The sequence below is a fragment of the Sphaeramia orbicularis genome, chromosome 6 (assembly GCF_902148855.1).
Source record: "Sphaeramia orbicularis chromosome 6, fSphaOr1.1, whole genome shotgun sequence".
NCBI classification, from domain to species: Eukaryota; Metazoa; Chordata; class Actinopteri; order Kurtiformes; family Apogonidae; genus Sphaeramia; species Sphaeramia orbicularis.
In genome coordinates this window covers 3,645,017-3,665,293 of record NC_043962.1, presented here as the reverse complement: position 1 = coordinate 3,665,293, position 20,277 = coordinate 3,645,017, and the positions used below count along the sequence as shown (strand labels likewise).

General features: G+C 36.6%; 1 protein-coding gene across 1 annotated transcript in view; it reads left to right on the top strand.

Annotated features, from left to right (window-relative positions):
* Positions 1 to 20,277, top strand: part of insc (INSC spindle orientation adaptor protein) — a 67,260-nt gene that overhangs the window by 32,059 nt on the left and 14,924 nt on the right. Inside the window, exons 4-8 of the mRNA XM_030137694.1 lie at positions 2,603 to 2,969; positions 5,248 to 5,300; positions 5,389 to 5,512; positions 7,456 to 7,569; positions 16,437 to 16,562. Of these exons, the coding sequence (XP_029993554.1) occupies positions 2,603 to 2,969; positions 5,248 to 5,300; positions 5,389 to 5,512; positions 7,456 to 7,569; positions 16,437 to 16,562 (784 nt within the window). The remainder of the gene's footprint in view (positions 1 to 2,602; positions 2,970 to 5,247; positions 5,301 to 5,388; positions 5,513 to 7,455; positions 7,570 to 16,436; positions 16,563 to 20,277) is intronic.

The following is a 20,277-nucleotide window of genomic DNA, read 5'->3' as shown; positions in this document are numbered from 1 at the left end:
AGCAAAGATCAAGTAAAAAAAATGCACAAAATGAATTTAAAAGACAAAGGGAACAAGATGTAGAAACATGAAAAAGACAAAAAACAGACGAAGATTGAACCAAAAACAAAAAAAGACGAAACAGACAGAGTAACATGAAAATGACTTAAAAAAAAAAAAAAAAAAAACAATGTAAAAAAACCCAACAAAACAACTTAAAAAACAAAAAAGGAAAAATGAGAAAAAACAGAGATGAAACAGATGTAACAACAAAAACACACAACAGACAAAATAACATGAAAGTGACTTTGAAAAATGGAAATTAAATAAATGATACAACAAAATAAAACATCTGTAAAGATTCAGCATAAAAGAAAGAACAAAAATAAACAATGGAACGACATGTAAACAAACAAGATGAAACAGGAAGAAAACAACGAAACCCTTGACCTTTGACCTCTGACGGGGGTTAGGGTAATGTCAAATATGTTTGATGAACATGTCTATTTTATTGATATATAATCATATTCACTCATTGTCTCAGTATCAGTTGAACATATTCTTATTTTTTACAGTTTTATTAGTGTGTTTTCCATCTTATATTTAACTGTTGAATTCTTTTTTTTTATTATATTCGTGGAATAAATGACAGTACATTTATCATAAATATGGAACAAATGGCCTGAAACCAAAGCCATTAATGACATGAACTCTGTAAACGTTAGATGAAAACTCAAACTCACCAATCGACTCCAATTATCAGTGAATCTGTGACAAAGATGAAGCGACTTCATCAGCTGATGAGGAAAAGCACAATGTTGTTAATTAGCATCGTTTTAATTAAACATATAGATGTAATTATAGAAATGATCAGCTCTGACTCTGAGTGGGAGTTCAATGTTGATGTCAGTGTTATATAACGACATCACATCAGGATGATTTACTCGACCAACAAACCACAAAATGTTTCCGTCAGCAGAAGAAAAAACCCTGATAATAATAGGTTTGTTTTCCAAAGGAACGAGGCTGGTTTCAGCTCCAACAGACGCAGAATATTTACACAGAAACAGACCAGAGTCGACGACGGCGACGGCAGCGTTAAAACTGGAGTCAACTGTTGAAAAATAATCTACAACCAAACCAACCAATGAAAGGAGGAAAATACAAACCGATGGTCATTTAAGTCCCTGAACGCAACAGAAACGTTAAAAAATATATAAAGTGCATCTTTAAATACAGTTTAAATGTAGGAAAAAACATGATTTATGCTGAAAAATGTAAAATACATATTAATATTAGAACAAGTGGTGAGAAATCACTAAGGTTAAACATTAATAAATATACTTAAAATTATGTTTGTTTTTGAGTGGGTTTTTTCTGTTTTTCAGTGTCTTTTCAGCATTTTTTCAGTGTTATATCAATGGGGTTTTTTCAGTCTTTTGTGTTTTTCCAGTGGGTTTTTTTTTGTGTTTTTTAGTGTTCAGTCAGCATTTTTAGTGTTTTTTTTAGTGTTTATTCAGTGATTTTCAGTGTTTAATCAGTGTTTTTTTAGTGTTTATTCAGTGTTTATTCAGTGTTTTTTTAGCGTTACTTCAGCGTTTTTTAATGTTTATTCAGTGTTTTATCAGAGTTCGTGACTCGGGCTGAACTTACGCTCCATTAGATCTAATTGAAGCATTTCTTTGTCTAAACCTGAAACTCAATCCATTGATGATGAATCTGTGTTTGAGCTGCAAACACCGGGTCAATGCCATGCCACAGGCCCCGCCCCCCTCACCATCGACCGGTCCTCGTGGAGGTTCTGGACCCTGAGCCTCCTTAAGCCGGGCTTAAGGGGTGGGACCGGAGGTTGGAGGATGGTCGGTGTTTGTTCTGGAGCTTTGAGCTTTTATTCTCAGAGGAATAAAGTGAGGATGAGGAGGATGATGGACCTGAACCCTGTTTATGTGGACTGTACTGGACCACATGGGTCTGTTTACACAGGAACACATGAAACCACACAATAGGAGGCGGGGCCCGACAGACTTTCACAGATGAATGGCGACAAAAACGATCCCGACGTTAACGTGCTGAAGGATCATTAAACCATCGAATGGAAAAAGACTGAAAATAATGAGCATCAACGTCACTGAAACTGAACAAACATCAGCTTCAGCTGCTCATTTCAGCTTCGACGCTGCTGTTACTGATGGAAAACCATGACGTGAAACCACGTGGATTAGACTTATACATGTCGCCAGGTGTCAGCGTTGAAATCAGACACAAAATGACACAGAATAAACTAATGATTCATCAAAAACATCTGATTTTGTTTTGTGTCTTTTTCATTGTATTTATATTTTTATCCACATTTTTGTCTTGTTTCATCTTTTCCTTCATTTTCATTTTGTCTTTGTCGTTTTTATTTTGATGCATCTTTTCATTTTGTTCTGTATCTTGTTTTTTTTTCTTGGTTTCTTTGTTTTACTGACTTTTTATTTATTTTTAACACTTTTTTTGCCTCATTCCATCTCATCAGTTTTTTCTTTCCTCTTTTGTTATATTTTACATCTTTATGTCGTTTTTATTGTGTTTTGTCTTTTTTCACATTCAACCCTTCTCCACTGTGTTGTAACTCCTCCAGTTCGCGGATGCAGACCCTGCAGGTGGACTCGGTTCAGCGCTGGATGGAGGACCTGCGTCACATGACTGAGGTGGAGTGCATGTGCGTGCTCCAGGCCAAGCCCATCGGCGTGGACGAGGACTGCCAGCAGGGAGAGCTCATCGTGGCGGCCGGTGTCGCGGGGGATGAACACGTGGCGCGAAACAACCTGCAGACGCTGCTGCGCCGGGCGCTGGTGGTCAGCACCGAGCTGGGGAAGATGTTCCAGCGGTTGGAGAAGGGTCGGTGGCAGCGCGTCCACAGCACCGCCGTCCGGGCCAACTGCCACGTCCGCTCACTGGTGCATGAGTACAGCACCGCCCGCAGCACGCCGCCCGCCATGCAGAAGGTGGGGCGCATGCCGGCGGCAGATTGGTCCAACCCAATAGGAGAGTTGAACATCAGGGGTTTATTCAGGATTCTAGAAGATTAAAGCAGATTCAGATAAATACTACAGTATACTACCACTAAACTAGACTAGATTAGACTAAACTAATCTAAACTAAACTATACTAAACTAGATTAAACTAAACCAGTGGTTCCCAACCTTTATTGACTCGTGACCCCATTTTAACATCACAAAATTCTGGTGACCCAGACATTCAAAACAGAGATTTTTTTTTACTAAAATTAATTTGTTTTTGATCATATAATAGTTTGCTATACTACGTTGGAAATAAACATTAATTTTAGAGGACATTTAGTCTATATAATGTATATTACTGTGGACAGAGGCAGTAAATCCAGGTGTAGATTACTGCACAAAGTGAGAGTTTTATTTTCCTTGGTCAGGATCTGTCCAGTCAGTCCAGCCGTGAATTACAAGGAGGACAATTAATACTGAACAAACAAGAACTGAAACTATGAATTAAAGGTAGAATTAAAGATAAACAGTACCACAGTGCTTCTGTTTCAGCTTCAGAGTTTGTCTTTTATGTAATGTGATTGTCTCTGTCAACTCACCATATATTTTTTTTATTAGTATGTTCAGTTTATTTTTTTTATTAGTGATGGGACTTTTGGCTCTTTGAAGGGAGTCGTTCAATCAGGAGTCGTTCACTGAAAAGAGCCGTTCAAAAGCCTGGCTCTTTTATGTTTTTTGCATTCTTTTGAAACACCAATGTTTTAATGACTAAATAGGCTACATGTGATGATTGACATTACATTTTAAAGGTGTTTAATTGGCGCAGCAGTAAATATTATCTTACCGTAAAAAAGAATAGTTAGTTCAAATGTGTGGGCTAAATCCATGACATGAGAGGTGACATTAGGCAAATGCTGAAATTTGACTAAAAAACATCACAGTACATTATGTGGACTAGTCTGTAGCCTAAAAATGAAGAAGAAAATAAAACATTTTCTTATGAAATAACATTTTATTCTCCTCAAAACAAGAACAATAAATGTGTAAACATATGGAAAAAATTGCACAAAACACAACAGTGATTAATCACTGCAATTACTTAAATACCTGAACTATAGCACAATTCTCAAGTTGCGTGCCCATCTTTTCTTTCTGAAAAGTGCATCCAAATACTACTCCTTTTTCTTTGGCTCATTACTCCCAGGTGGTCACTCAATCACTCTAAAACTTTTCTATGCTCACCTCATACTTCAAACTGTTGTTTTTTTACTAACTTCTTGCCATGAGACATGCACAGTGCATTCTTTTTTTTCTGCTCGAACCTTCTCCTGCCCAATGCCTCCCCAGTGACGCTAAATTGACAGGCAATGAGACACTCCCTCCTTAAAAAATAAAAAATAAAAGAACGGCTCTTTACAAAGACTCTGTTCCCATCGTTCATTTCAAAGAGCCGTTCAAAAGATTCGATTCGTTTGTGAACATCACATCACTAATTTTTATCAATTACTAGAAATTCCAGGCGACCCCATGTGGGGTCCCGAACCCAAGGTTGAAAAACACTGAACTAAACTAAATCAGACTAGACTAAACTAATCTAAATGTAACTAAACTAAACTATACTAAACGACACTAGACTACATTAGATTAGACTAATTTAAATTAAACTAGACTAAATTAAACTAAACTAATCTAAACTAGACTAGACTAAATTAGACTAGATTAAACTAATCTAGACTAGACTAAATTAGATTAGATTAGATTAGACTATACTAAACTAGATAAAACTAAACTACACGAAACTAGACTAGACTAAACAAGATTAATCCAATCTAATATAATATAATCTCAGCGAGACTAAAGTGTGGTAAAACCAATTAAGAGATGGTTTAAACAGACTAGAAGTTGTAGAAACGGGTATAAAAGACAGTAAAACTGAACTAAAAGATGGTTAAAACAGACTAAAATTTGTTAAACCAGGTCTAAAAGATGGTAAAATCAAACTATTTTGTGCTTAAACCAGACTTAAACATGGCTAAACCAGACTAAGGTATAGTAAAACCTAACTAAGAGATAGTTTAAACAGACTTAAAGACGGATAAACTAGATTTACTCTGGAGAAAAGTTCATTTGGTTAAATGGTATAACATGGTTCCTGGTGTTTTCGTGTTGTTAATCTTCATCCAGCTGATGTTCATTCATGATCTTTATTCTCTGAATCAATGTGGATTAAATATTTAATTATGCTCTTTTGGTTTTATCGCAGTATGAAAAGTCTCTGCTGGAGAAATGTATGGAACTGACCAACATCACTGAGAGGTAAACGTCTGAAACACTGACCCAACCCCTGTCCTGTTTCCTATTTCCTGTTTGTGGGCTTTAACCCGTTGACCATCCGTTATTCAAGGTGCCTTCACACCGACGACGAGTTCTTCCTGAAGTCCATGAGGGACGCCATCCACGAGATCCTGACCGACGTTAGCGACTCCTTCAGTAACATGATTGACATGGCGTTGGCCAACGAGATCCGGGTACGAAACTCCAATCCAACGCCCGCGTTAATATGACGAGTCAGAGTCCATAAGTATATGTTCACACGGAAACATCCCACAAACCCCTGCAGGTGGAAGCAGAACTGAAGCATTTAATGCAGACACTAAAGGATCATGTTTCAGTCTGACTTAAACTCCTGCACAGTCAGTTTATGGAGTTAATGTAATTCTGCTACATCGAACTATGCAGTCCACAAACTCCTGCAGGTTAAAGCCGAACTGAACCAACAAAACTCAGCATTAATCTGACATTTACAGTTGGATTAATAGAGTCGAAAAACACTGAGAGTCAAAGTTATTTGGTCAAAAACATCAGGAATGAGATTCATTTGTCTTAAAATATAGTCAAGATAAACTCAATTATAGGAAGAATTAGGATTTATGGGATTTTATGACAAAAATACCCAAAACTGTCTCTGATTATAGAAGAAATTCTTAACTCAATTAAACTTTATTTATGAAGCACTTTAAAGACAACCACAGCTTAAGCAAAGTGGTGCCCATCAACCATAAAAAAATAATATACACACAATATAAAACAATAAAACAGTAAAAATACCACAAACAACAGCAGAGTCTCCATAAACATCTTATTAATGATCATTTTTACATTAATGTGCCATTATCTGTTGATGTTACTGCGATAAAAAATGAACTTTTAGTACAAATAAAACCTCTAAATAAGTCTCATATGAACCGATACAATAAATTAACCAGGATAAAATGAGTCTGAATAGTAAAAACACAGACGTTAAACGGTGAGTTTCAGTTTGTTCTGTTGTTTGTTTCAGGATAAAGAGGCTGAATGTTAATATAAAAGCAGGCTGATGTACTGGAGCTGCACTAATGGACCATTACATCATCTGTGGATGAATTACAGAAATCCATAAACTAACAGAGTCATTCATTATTATTTCATCCTGAATGTGAAGTGAATGAATGAACAGACTCTTTAATCACAATGCACTTACTTTCACTTTACAAAGCTCATGGTTCATTACAGGTGAACGTTAAAGGTAGATTCACTGATGATAATTGGATTTTGCTTGATGGTTTAGACATCCTGTCTATAAATCCAACAAAAAGAAAGTCAAAGTTCACTTATATTTTACAGAAAATCATCATTTCATTTAACTTTGTACAGACAGAGCTCAGTTTTACAGAGGCAAAGCTGCAGATGTTTCAGAAAAAAGGATCACTTTAACTGCCCCTGGACTGTGTGCTAATGCTAATGCTAATGGTAGGTGCAGTGTGTATTATGGGTAAAATGCAGAGTGAATTTCCAGGGATAATAAAATGAGTTGACCTTTAACGTTTTACCTTTCATGGTTAATCTTTTAGTCCTTGCATTAAACCAGAAGCTGAAAACGATCTGTCGAGTTGCTGGTAAATGTAGTCCTGCAGGTTCCAGTGTTCTAAAGACAACAGCTGATTGGTTGAGAAGATGTGACTCCACCTTCTATTGAGTCTTAAGGTTAAAGGTTAATATTAAATGTTAAAGGTTGAGTTACTTTATCATCCCTGGTCTCTGAATTTTAACAATCATACCACACACAGCACCTAGCATTAGTATTAACAATTAGCATTAGCACTAGCATTTATACTAAGGGTTAAAATGTTAAAGCTTAGCTCACATTGTTTTCCCTGCTGGAAATTCTGCCTTTTATGCATCATAATACATATAACATTTAGCATTAGCAATTAGCATTAGCACATTCTGAGCAGTCATTGAAGTCTTTTAGAGTCATTTTTAAATGTACCTGGATGCTTAGACCAGTGGTTTTCAACCTTTGGTTTAATTTTTATTCCTATAATATATATTTTTTAGCATCATCATCATCTTTTTTTATTATTATTTATCTATTTATTTATTTTAATTATTATTATTGCTATGGTGTGATCCTCGTGTGTGTGTGTTTCAGGTCCTGATCAAACAGATCGAGTCATGTGACAGTGTCCACGCCATCGGCAGCGCCATCAGTAACCTCCTGTCTCTGACACAGGACGGACCTCAGCTCTGCAGCATCATTGCCAAGGTACAGTGAACGCACCACGATGTCCCAGTTCATCACAGGTCTATGTGTGGAACGTGATGAGAGCATCTGATGAGAAGAATGTTTAGAGAGAACGAGTTTAGAAACAAGGACATTGTTTTTATTCTCTGGGTTTTTCACTTTGACCTTCATCAGACGAACATCCAATCACAGAGCTGGGGAGTTTAGCTCCGCCTCCTGCCCACGTTCTTCATCTTGTTCAACTTGGTTTAGTTTTGTTGACTGTTACATTTTGCTCATGATCCGCATCAGTACTTATTAGATGAAATAAGTGAAACCTCATTAAATTTAATGGAATCCTAATCACAACATCATCAGAAAAAGGCTTAAACATCCAGATTCAGGAAGATTTAATATGATTTAGTAAAGAAATTTTAAAAAATTTAAAACAGATGTTTAAGATTCAGTAAAACTTTGCAGTTTTGCATTTTTGGTTAGTCTCACTTTCAACTTTTGCATCATTTTCACCTTGTTGCATTTTATATTTGAGTTAGCATTAGCATTTAATTGCTAATGCTAAGGCTATTTGCAATTTGCAGTTAACTTTAACAATTAGCATATTCACTGGCATCAGCATTAGCATATTATGAGCAGTGAGCAGTCATGATGCATTTTTTAGATAAATTAATTAACAGTCATTCTATGAAATAATATTTCTGTTATATTTATTATTCATTCATTTTCTGAACCCGCTTTATCCTCACTAGGGTTAAGGGGGTCGCTTGGAGCCTATCCCATTTACATATATATATATATATATATATATATATATATATATATATATATATATATATACATATATTTATTATATTTTCACTAAAATGAGTTCAACTGTTATTTAAGAAGTGGATGAAAATGTTAAATAATCTGCCATAATGAGCATCTTTAATTAATGAAATTAAACAGTGTCAGATTCTACAGGATGAACCGGACTCAGAAATAACAGAAAATAAAAAGATAAAACTAAATAAACAGTAGAAGATAAAGGTCATGTGACTCCACTTCCTCTATGTGTCCTTTCACATTAAAAGTGTTTCGACATGGATCCAGAGTCTGATAAAAGTCCCATCCATTAGTCCTGGAGCCGATAAGATTCAAACTGATAAAACTGAGCTGATCGATGGCATTGGCGCCGTCAGGACGAGGAGACGCTGACGGAAAAATACCTGAGCGTCGTCCACCAGGTGAATTCAATTAAAGGGTCAATATCAGTAGAAGAGGCCTTTGGTGCAGAATCTGTCACCATGAACACACTGGAAAATAATGAAATTCTGAGGTTTTATTATGAATGGGCAAACACATATATCAGTACAAGTTTAACCCATAAAGACCCAAACGTCCACCACTGACCAAAACCATCTACTGATCCAAACTGTTTAATACCTGTTGATCCACTAATCCTATCAATACATGTAAATAATTGTTGTAAAATACAGTTTGTTATCTTTTCATGGTCATCAGATATGACCCATTTGAATCTTCAGAGGATCCGTAGTTACCATGGAAACACGTCATCTTCTACAACACTGATTTACCAGTAAAGCCCATGGAGTTGGATCGATGACAGTGGATGGAGATGCTTGTTTTTGTGTTCAGTTCAGTTTCAGTTTTGCTGAAAAAATCACTTTTTCTTCAGTTTTGTTTGTTTCTGATATAATAACCCTCAACTTAAATCTGAGGTTTTATAAACATCTACATGATCAGTGAATTAAATATGATTTTCACTGAAAAAATGCTAAATATAGAAGATAATTTGACAATAATTGGGGATAAATCAATTAAGAAAGGTTAAATCTAGAAGAAAAATAATTTGGGAAGTTCCATAAAAGTAGCACTTGGTCTTTAGGGGTTAAACCTGTTGAAATGTGATTTTATTCTTTTATACTATTTTCTTTGAGTGAATCTACCTGATCTGTTCATGTCCCTCAGACTGTCCTTCTAACTTCAGTGACTTTGATAAATGTTTAAATGACAAAAAAAAAAAACTTTTTAGATGTTGTTATTATACTCAACAAGTTGTTCGATAAAACAAGTCATTTGGATCTTTTTTTTTAAATTTTCATAATAATATTTAACATCCTACACGTGTCCTTTAAATTGCTGTCCACCCTGTTACTTTGAGGGAACCGCCCCTTTAATAATGTGGTTGATGACATCACTGATGACATCATCATTATTTTGAGTGTCTTCATTGGAGGTGGAAACATATTCTGAGAGCATTTAATATTTACATTTACATTTCGACATTTTCATCGTTTTGTGTTTGTACTTAGATGTGGTCTTATGTCCACCCTGTCACTGCAAAATATGGTTTAATATAAAACTTTTCCTAAATTCTAAATATATTAGTTGAACATTCTTCAGTCCTCTTCAAAGATGACCTACTTTATCAGCTCAAGGTCCAATATGTGGTCATTAAATGTTAACTTAAGCCAAAACTGTCCACCCTGTCACTTATTTTTACATGTTTGTCGGTAACAGGGTGGACATATTTGTTTCATATTTTGTGGTCTGATTGGACTTTGAAAAAAAATATTAAAAATGTAGTATCAACATGCATTTGTAACAGCCTACAGTTGAATTAACAAATGGAGCATAAAGTTAAGTGGAAAATCTCAAGGTTTTTTTTTTTTTTTTTTTTTTTGATGTTTTGAGTCTGAAAGGCGCCTTATAGTGATATTGAACCAAAAACAGATGATACGAGTCAAACAAAGCCTCAGAATCAAAAAACGATGACGATAATGAAGAAAACATGTCCCTGTCACTGAACCTTCAACAAACAAACTCAATATTATTGACAATATGAGGATTTGTTTTATGTTCTTTTGTTTTGCTGCATCTTTTACATCGTTTTCCTGTTTTAAGTCTTTTTTTATCCACTTATTTCTTTTATAGCCTTTTCCCTTTTCTTGCTTCTTTGTGTTTTTCTTATTATTTTTCATCAGATTCTTGTTTTTTTTTTCTCTGAATCTCAACTGAATCAGTGAAAATGAGACTAAAAATGCAGCCTTACCGTCTGGGACCCAGAGGATTATTCGTCTTTTATATTAATGACACAAACGTGTGATCGTGTTCAGATTCTTTTTGTCTCACGTTTGAAGTTCTGTTCTGTTCTGATGGCTCGGGTCCATTTGTTCTGTTTGTGGAGGTGATTGATGAAGCGTTGTGTGGATTTCCCATCTGCCTTGGTGATTGACAGCTGAGAATAACCGCGTCACGCCTGAGCGACCTGCAGCCATCTGTCACTCACAGCAGGGCCCCGCCCACCAGATCATTATTACCTGGAACATCTGGTCCACGAGTACTGAGGACCCGGTCCAGGTTTAGAGAAACCGGATCCAAGACCAGATGAATCCAACAGGTCATGTGACCAACCACGTTCTGAAATGACCTCAGGGAAGAATAGAATAGAATAGAATAGAATAGAATAGAATAGAATAGAATAGAATGACGAAGTAACTTAATAAGGAAATAGATAGATAGATAGATAGATAGATAGATAGATAGATAGATAGATAGATAGATAGATAGATAGATAGATAGATAGATAGATAGATAGATAGATAGATAGATAGATAGATAGATAGATAGATAGATAAAGATGAATAAAGATAAATAAATAGATAATAAGAAATAAATAATAGATCAATAAATAAATAAATAGAAGTCTACAGTCAAAGGATGATTGTAGTGATGGTGTTTTCTTTTTTAAAATTTCTTTCTTTTGCTTCATTTTTATCTTTTTTTTTCATTTTCATCTTGTTTCATGTTTACTTCTTTATTGGTTTATTTTGCTGTTTTTTTAATAGTTTCATTTCTTTCATCTTGTCCTGTATTTTGTTTAATTTTTGTCTCTTTTCTTCTTGTTTCATCTTTAGTGTTTTCTTTTGTCTTGTTTGTCTTTTTTATCTTTGTCTTTTACTTCATTTTCATCGTTTACATCATCTTAGTCTCATTTCATTTTGTATATTTTGTGTCATTTTCATCATGTTGCGTCTTTTCTTCTTCTTTTACGTCATTTTCATCCTTTTCATTCTTTTTGTTTGTGTTTGATTCACAACTGATCATCTTTTTAATGTAGTTTCGTCCATAAAATCACAGAAGACACGCGATAATGTCAAATAATATAAAAAATACTGGATAATTCACCTCAGATGCATTAAAACTTAACCCTGCATTAAAACCTACCTTCCATTAAACCAGAGTTTCTCAAACTGTGGGGCGGGCCCCCCAGGGGAGGCGTGAAGACTTGCTAGGCGGGTCATGGGATCACTCCTGGGTGTTTTTTTCTTTTCTTCAGGTCAGCACATGTAGCAGGTAGAACTAATGTTTTAGCATTGGAGCACCCTGGGCTCATTTTAGGGATGCACAACAAACAAATCTACTGCCATGGTGATCTGTCACTAGACTAAACAAAGAGTTTAGGTTTGGACAGTGGACAAGGATTTGACTGCAATGTTTGTGTTTTTGCATAGTTTATACAGTTTGCACTTTAATGTTCTGAGATGTGCAATGTAAATGGGTTCATTGCAGCTACTGATATTGTTAAAATCTTTGTTACCAAAATTCGTTTGTTCTAAAAAAAAGTTACTTTATTGTCATATTGGTAAGATAATTGCACATTTCCTATTTTTATTTGGAAAAATATTGCCTCAGGGAGCAGTCTGGTTGAGTTTATTTGTATTATTCAAGCAAAAATCTAAGTTATTTTTAATTTGCACATCAAATTATTCAAGGAAAAGCAAAAAGTATGTTTACGATATTGATGTTTCTTTCAATAAAAGTTGTAATTGCACCACTGTTGCAATGTTGTTGGGGTTGAGGGGGGCCTGGAAATTTTTTTTCCCCCAAAGGGTGGCCCCACAGAGAAAGATTGAGAACCACTGCATTAAACCAACCTGGGTTTATTTTCACCTGCAAACTGTCGTAAATCTTCAGACCATGTAACATTGAATGTGTCGTGGTGCGTTCAGGAGCCTTTAGTTCACATCCTTGTGCCTGTAATGAGTCGGTGAAGTGTGTGATGTTAAAGCTCAGCTCAGTTCAGACGGAAGGCGATTACACGGTGAAACAGATCTGAACACGAGGATGAAACCACGAGGGTTGAACTGGTTAAAAACAGGAAAAACAGCCACGTTTGGAAACGACAATGAATGTGAGACGAACGCGACATGACTTTGACTTTTACTGATTTAACAGGTTAAAGCTGATCTGGAACCAGCGCTGACATTCATTAACGGTTCGTCAGCTGTTGGAGATCATGAACATTAACCCTTGAACCCCTGACGTGTCTGTGGTGAGCGTTCTGAATGTATGATTTATTTCAATATTCATACAAATTCAACTGTTTGATCAATCGGAAAATTTTCCAAACATGCTGATAGAATAGCTGTTGATGTTTCCATAGACATCTGAGCATGCTCAGTTCACCCCCCACCGCCTGTGTAATGGTGCGTAAAACACAGAGCAGTGAGTGAGACAGACTCATAATAAAAATGGAAGGTTTTGTTTTTTTGTTGTTTTTTTTTTTGCACTGTTTTCCTTGTGTTTTTTTGTTTTACTGTTGTGTGAGGTATTGTAATCGTTTTCCTTTTGTTTTTGTTTTTTTCTGTGTTTTTTACCAAATTTTGACCGTGTAACTGCTTTTTGGAGTTCAATCACATTAAAAATTTAAAATTATAAAAAAGGCAAGACAATCAACAAAATCAACAAAAGATAGTAAAAACAGAAATAATTAACATGATTGAAAATTAGCAAAAAGAAAACGCTAAAATGAGTGAAAATCAATCAAGAAAATGATCAAAAATAGCAAAAATAATCAGCAAAATCAGCAGAAATGAACAATTGCAGGTGTGTTCCAGTTCACAGTTCATGCTCAACATCCTAAGTCTTTCATTGATGTACATTCTGAGTGCCTTATTTAGTCCAAACCTGTCAAACTCTGTCTTTTTCTGTTGTTTCTCCCTGTTTTACAGTAACGCAAAACCACTGAAGAAAAGGAACACTAGCACATACTCAGGGTTTTGTAATTGTAATAATGTCTCAGATTAAAGGGTTAATAACGAACACATTATATAATCATTAACAGAGTTAGTGATTGGACTCATATTTACAGATTCTATCTGTTTATGTGACATTTATGTAATTTAATTGAGTTAATGCTGATGAAAACTGGTGACTTTATCATTTTAATCGACCACATGATGAAATGTACATGAAAACATCAGCGTTTCCTCCTGAAATCAGAGGTTTTCAGTCTGATCAGATGAACATGGAGGTCTGATCCCAGAGTTTACGCCTGAAATAACAGAGGCTTCAAACGCACCATCCCTGAGTCCACATGTGTCTGATTCTGTCCCGAGGTCCTTGAAGTACTCATTTCAGACCCAGATTCAGGGTTTAGTCCAAACCCAGACAGACCCACAGGTTGGATTTATCTACAATTTACAGCAAATACATGAGAAATGAGTGGGTTTAATGATAGAACACCAGGCCATAGGGTCAGTTTGATAGAAATTCTGCTGTTTTTCCAATGTTAAGTCTACATTTAATCTGAAACCACGTCCATAGGTTTTTTTCCCAGACAGTTTTCAGTGTTTTTTTTGTGCATAGATGTGGATTAAATGAATCTGAACAGAATATTGATCATATTTATGCTGTTGGTTTATGTTGATCATAGCTTCACAACAACAATCGCATCAAACTGGACGAAAATGGGACAAAAATATGAGCTTAAAGTGTTAATGAGGTGAAGGATTGTGGTAAAACTAACGCCTTAAATCACATGAACAGGGTCAGAATCAGAACCAGAATACTTTTTTTAATCCCAAGGGAAATGTTTGTGTTACAGTTTCTCTGTTCAGTTATAATAAAAAGTAGCAGAAACCTGAACTAAAATGATTGTAAATATCTTCAGTTCATCCCATGGGAGGGACTGGACTCTTTGGCGGCCGGTTTTGGTCCACGGGTCGTATGTTTGACACCTGTGGGATAAAGTGTGCAAATCCTGAGTCTATTTTTTTTTGTCTGTTGTGTTTGTCATCGTATTTTATCACCAGCTGATTCTGGTTCTGAGTCCTGAAACGACTGCTGGGTTTGGCCGGTGTTGTGCGGCGGTGGCCAAATGCAGCGGCGATCAGAACGCTGCACTGTTGAAAACAAACAAACATCCATATTTCATGAAGCGAGAAATAGCGTCTGATCCGCAACGGTTCATCCGCTGTCGACGTAAACGCATCGGCTTCACTCAGACACAAAAACACTCCAGTGCCTTCTGTAAATACACCCATTATCTTAATAAGACCATTATGCCGCCGCCAGCGCCGTCCGCCGCCGAGGCCCGGCAGGCGGCGTTTGGAGTGGCCAATCATGTGACCCGCTGCCTGACCACTCGCCACATAAACATAAACTCCAAACCTCATCGAGCCGTGGATCCTCATGTTCCTGCTGTCGATTTGGATAAAAACAGCCTGGACGCAGTCGTTTGTGTCGTTCAGTCACATTTTAAACATCTTTGACCGTTTGAAGGTTTGACGTAGACACAACAGAAAATGAGGAAGAGTTGACGTCAAGGTTTTAAAACTAGAATAAAACCCAGTTATTTCAGATTTAATGAGTCTGAGTTTACATGACCATAAAAGTCCGATAACTAGGAGTAATCAGATTATTGGAATAATCAGATCTGATGCATTCACATACACTTAAGAAATGCGATACTTAAAAACCCTGGTTTGGCGCTCCAGTCCAGTGGACTTCTTTCAGAGTTCATACGTTTGTATATAGTGACGGTAGAATCAAACTTCCTGTTATTGTCTTCTATCACTACATTTAGTTTTGTTCATTTTTCTGTCATTTTATTCATTTTTATTTGCTTTTCTTTGTTTTTGTCAGCGTTGGTTTGTCTGTCTGTGTGCAAGATAACTCAAAAAGTTACAGATGGATTTGGATGAAAATTTCAGGAAATGTTGATACTGGCACAAGAAACAAATGATTAAATTTTGGTGGTGATCGGGGGGGGTGACGGGGGTGGGGGGCACTGATCTGCCTTGGCAGAGGTCTGCGCTCTCCGAGTGCTTCTAGTTTTATTCAATTTTTCCTCAGTTTTGTTAATTTTTTTTCCTTACTTTGTTAAATTTTCATTTCATTTAGTTCATTTCTTCAATATTTTGTGCAATTTTTGTTCATTTTGTATTTTTTTATTCAAATTTTGCTTGGTTTTGTTTTGTTTGTGTCTAGTGCGGATAGATTCAAAGTTCCTGTTATTGTCTTCTGCTCACGTTTGACTTCGTCACTTCCATTTTCTATAATTTCATAGTTTTTTTACATGTTCAGATGTAAAAGAACTAAATAAATCAGAGTAACCTGTATACACGCAGGAAGACATCAGATTAAATCAAAGTAAATCCAGGTGTGTTAATCTGATTGTTCATAATCAGATTACTGCTGTTATCTGATAAAACAGATCAGATTATACTGTTTACATGATCAATAATAATCTGAAAACTCCACAAATCAGAGAATGATCAGAGTATTGGTGTGGATGTAAACGGGCTCAGTGTTGTAGATTTTCTGTCTGACTGGTTACACGTGTGGTTTCTTCTTCTGCTTAATCTGATGCTTTATGTCACAGCTGTCAAACATACGGCTCATGGGCCAAAACCGGCCCTCTAAAGGGTCCAATAGGGTCATTTAAGGATAGTTTGTAAATGTTAAACTTTTTTGTACTAAAACAAAAAGAAAACTTTAGAGTTGTCATTATTCCTTTGTTATTATCCTGTTATTTTACTGAACTGAAGTAAAATGAGTTTGATGTCCCTGCTTTTTGTTTGTGTCGTTGTGTGGTTGACCAGGAGGGGGCGGTGGTGGCCCTGTTTAAGATCTGCAGACAGGACCGGTTCAGAGACCTGTACGCCCACGCCCTGAGGACGGTGGCGTCCATCTGCTGCGTGGAGGAAGGAATCAACCAGCTGGACAAGGTAAACGCCTGTGACGCCATAAACGCCGATCACTGAAGAATAAAGGAAATTCAAAAAATAACAGATGATCAGTCACACATTCACCACCTTTAACCATTAAAAACCAAAACATCTACTGATGTAACTGGTTAATACCTGTTGATCCACTAATCTTATCAATCCACGTAAATAACTGGTGTAAAATACAGTTATTCATCTTTTCGTGGTCATCAGATATGACCCATTTGGACGTTCAGAGGCTCTGTAGTTACCATGGAAACACCATCATCTTCTACAACATTGATTCACCAGTAAAACCCGTGGAGTTGGATCAATGAATGAAAAAAGAGCCAAAGTAATCAATAAAAAGAACATAAGTGAAAAATAACCCAAAATAATGAGTAACATGAACAAAATAAGCAAGTAAATAATAAATAAATTGGAAAAAATAAACAAAACAAGGATGTAGATGTTTGTTTTTATGTACAGTTAATGATAGATTTGACTGAAAGTTTCTCTGTTTATATGTGTGTGTGTGTGTGTGTGTATTTGTTCATTTGTATATACACACACACACACACACACACTCACACTTTATTTTCCCTGTTCCTGCATTTAACCTGTAATACACACACAGCATTAGCATTAGCATACTTAGCACTACCCAGCATTAGCATCAGCCACACCATGACTCATCATTATTTTATTTTTACATCATTTTGTCTTGTTTTGCCTCATTTAATGCATTTCTCTCATATTTTATATCAGTTTAATTCCGTGAAAACTTTTACATACATTTTATTTATTTTGTTTTTGGGTTTTTTTTGCATTTGCTTCCTGTAACTTTTTATTCTGAAAAAATACTGGATAAATTCACCTCAGATGCAACAAAACTAAAGTAGAACGAACAGTGTGGAGTAAAACTCAGGTACAGTAGTAGGTCAATGAAGTATTTGTACTTTGTCCTAAACGGTTCATTGTGTTTCTGTCGTTGTTTCCGCGTCCATGAGCTCAGAGCTGATTGGATGAAAGTAGATGAACTCGCTGAGTCTCATCATAAATAATAGATTCATCACCTTCATGTTTCAGGTTCAAACTCCATCCACAGTCACTGTTTGTTACCGTTTCAGGAAAGTTTGGCCTGAAAATATTCCTGTTTTGTTTTTACTCCATAAATGTTTAATGAGTGAGTTTACGCTGGGGTATTTTAAAACAGGAAGTGGTGACGAAATGGGCGTTGCCTTTTGTCCTGTAGGTGAAGGCCTGTTTCTATGGTTTATAGATGAGATCATTAGTCGACACCTGCTGACCTCCTGGGGTCAGAGGTCAAGCACCTCCACTTGTTTATTCATCTGAATAAACGGATGCTGAGAGTTACAGATAAATGTGGTGAAACCGCCGTCGTTGTCCTCATTTGTTCTCTGATGAGAATTCCACCAAAATAAACAACAGACGCACCTGTATCAGGCGAGCGTAACAGGAAGTATAACCCGATTCCAGCTGGTAATGATGCCACAGCAGCATCGCAGCAGCTGGGACGGCGCCGACCACCCGAGTGTGAAAACACCTTCACAGGAACCCAAGTCCGCCCCAGATTAGCGGCAGCGTCCCGGGAGGTGGTTCGTCAGGCGCAACACGCTGCCAAACGCCGCCGGAAACCGCTCAGCCTTAAGAAACACAACTGTCGCTGAGGAGGATCGGCACCGTTCATGTCAACACGACACGCCGCCGAAACGACACAAAGCAACAAGTATCTAAGTTTAACCCTTCACCAAAGAACTTTTACTGCAGTGTTTAACATGACAAGTACACATTTGGCTTACAGTCTGGTTTCGACCGGCTCGATATGTAAAGTGTCATGACAAAACTTTTGTTATGATTTTGTTATGATGATATAAATAAAATTTGATTGACAACAACAAAACTGGTAAGAATACAAACAGGAGTCAGGGTTATTAGAGAACACACAAAATAAAACTACAGAAAAAGTCCAATCCACCAAAAAAGATTCACACACAACTTTAGCAACTGTTGAATTTAGGCTGAAACACAGTTATGGTCAAGTTTGGGTTCAGTTCAGACATGAAACAATTTGGTTAGAAAAAAAAAGAAGAAGAAGAAAAAGGATCTAAAATATGACAAGAACATCGTCTGATCTGGGTTGGTTTCACCAGATTTAAGAACCTGGACCTTCATTAAAACAACTGATGCTCCTCCACATCCAGAAGAACATCTAGGACTGGTAGTGAACTGAGGAAGGGAGGAAGGAAGGAAGGAAGGAAGGAAAGATGGATGGATGGATGGAAGAAAGGAAGGAGGGATGGCAATAAGGGTAGATAGAGGGGAGTAATGAAGCAGGGAATGAAGAAAGGATGGGTGAACAAAGGAAGGAAGGAAAGTAGGAAGAAGGATTAAAGGATTGATAGAAGGAAGGAACAAACAGTTTCTGAGGAAGAGGAAGGAAGAAGAAGAGGAGGAGGAGGAGGTGTTGTGGTGGATGGTTTCGCGTCACTGCTTCGTTCTGTCTCTAACGTCCATGAGACAAAAATAGAGGATGTGATGTTCGTCAGCGGAGATGATTGACAGGTGGATGATGACACGGTTCAGACCAAGTCCAGGACCATGAAGACCAGGACTGCAAAGTCCTGGATCAGGTCTGCGATACTGGTCTACAGATGGTCCAGGACCAGGTCTATGATACTGGACTTTTCTTCGTCTGATTTCAGCGTCAACATGAAAATCACACAAATAAACAATGAAATGTGTTAGTGTTTAGTTTATTTATTTGATATATGTATTTATTTATTTGATTCATAAAACAAAAGACAAAAACAGGAAGAAAATCTGCTTTTACAGTAAATGAGTGAATGAAAAGGAGCAAAAACAACAACAACCTGATATTTGATGTGAACTAGATGGTAAGAACAGAGTGGATTGTGGGTAAATGCGTCATAATGACCAGGTTCTTCTGGAGTCGAGGCTCTACTTCAGTGGTTTGACTCTTAACTTTTCCTGAGGTGATGAATTTAAAGCAGTTACAGCTGTACAACACTGCCCCCATGTGGTCGAACTGCATCACTACATGTTCACGTTTGATCAGGTCTGTGGAAACTAACAAACACAACTTTTGGTACATGAAGGCCTTTTATGAAAGAAATTGTACAAAATACCAGTAAAAGAGTTAAAATCAAATTTGACAGTTTCTGTTTTCAGCTGAAATTTGCTTAGAGGTCTTATTTCTGTTTTTATGCATAAGAAATCAACCTAAGTGAATCCCCAAAGGAACTTTGTGTTGGTAAATGACAGTTGTTCAAATGGACAGGATTTCAGTTCTGTTCAACATGTTGATGCTCATATGAACTGTTTTCAGCTCAAAAATGTCCAATTTCATCACAATTAATACTATATTTTCATGTCACAAATGGCCAAGTTCTATTTGAACTGAATTTACCTGAAAAACAAATCTTCTGTTCTTTTAGATTCCCCAGTTTTTCTTCCCAGATTCTCTCCTCCATATCACATGTTTTATTTGTACAGGTTCAATCTGGAGTATGGTGCTGATCCATCCTGCTTCTGTTCCACCAATACATACATGAAGAATGGCACACAGCACTGTTTACATCAACAGTTTTCTAATAATAAGCATTTTTATAAAGAAATAACAATTTTATTTGTTCTTTCCTCTTTAGTCTGATGATAAACTATCCAATAAATAATAGTGCTCCTAGTTTTTGCA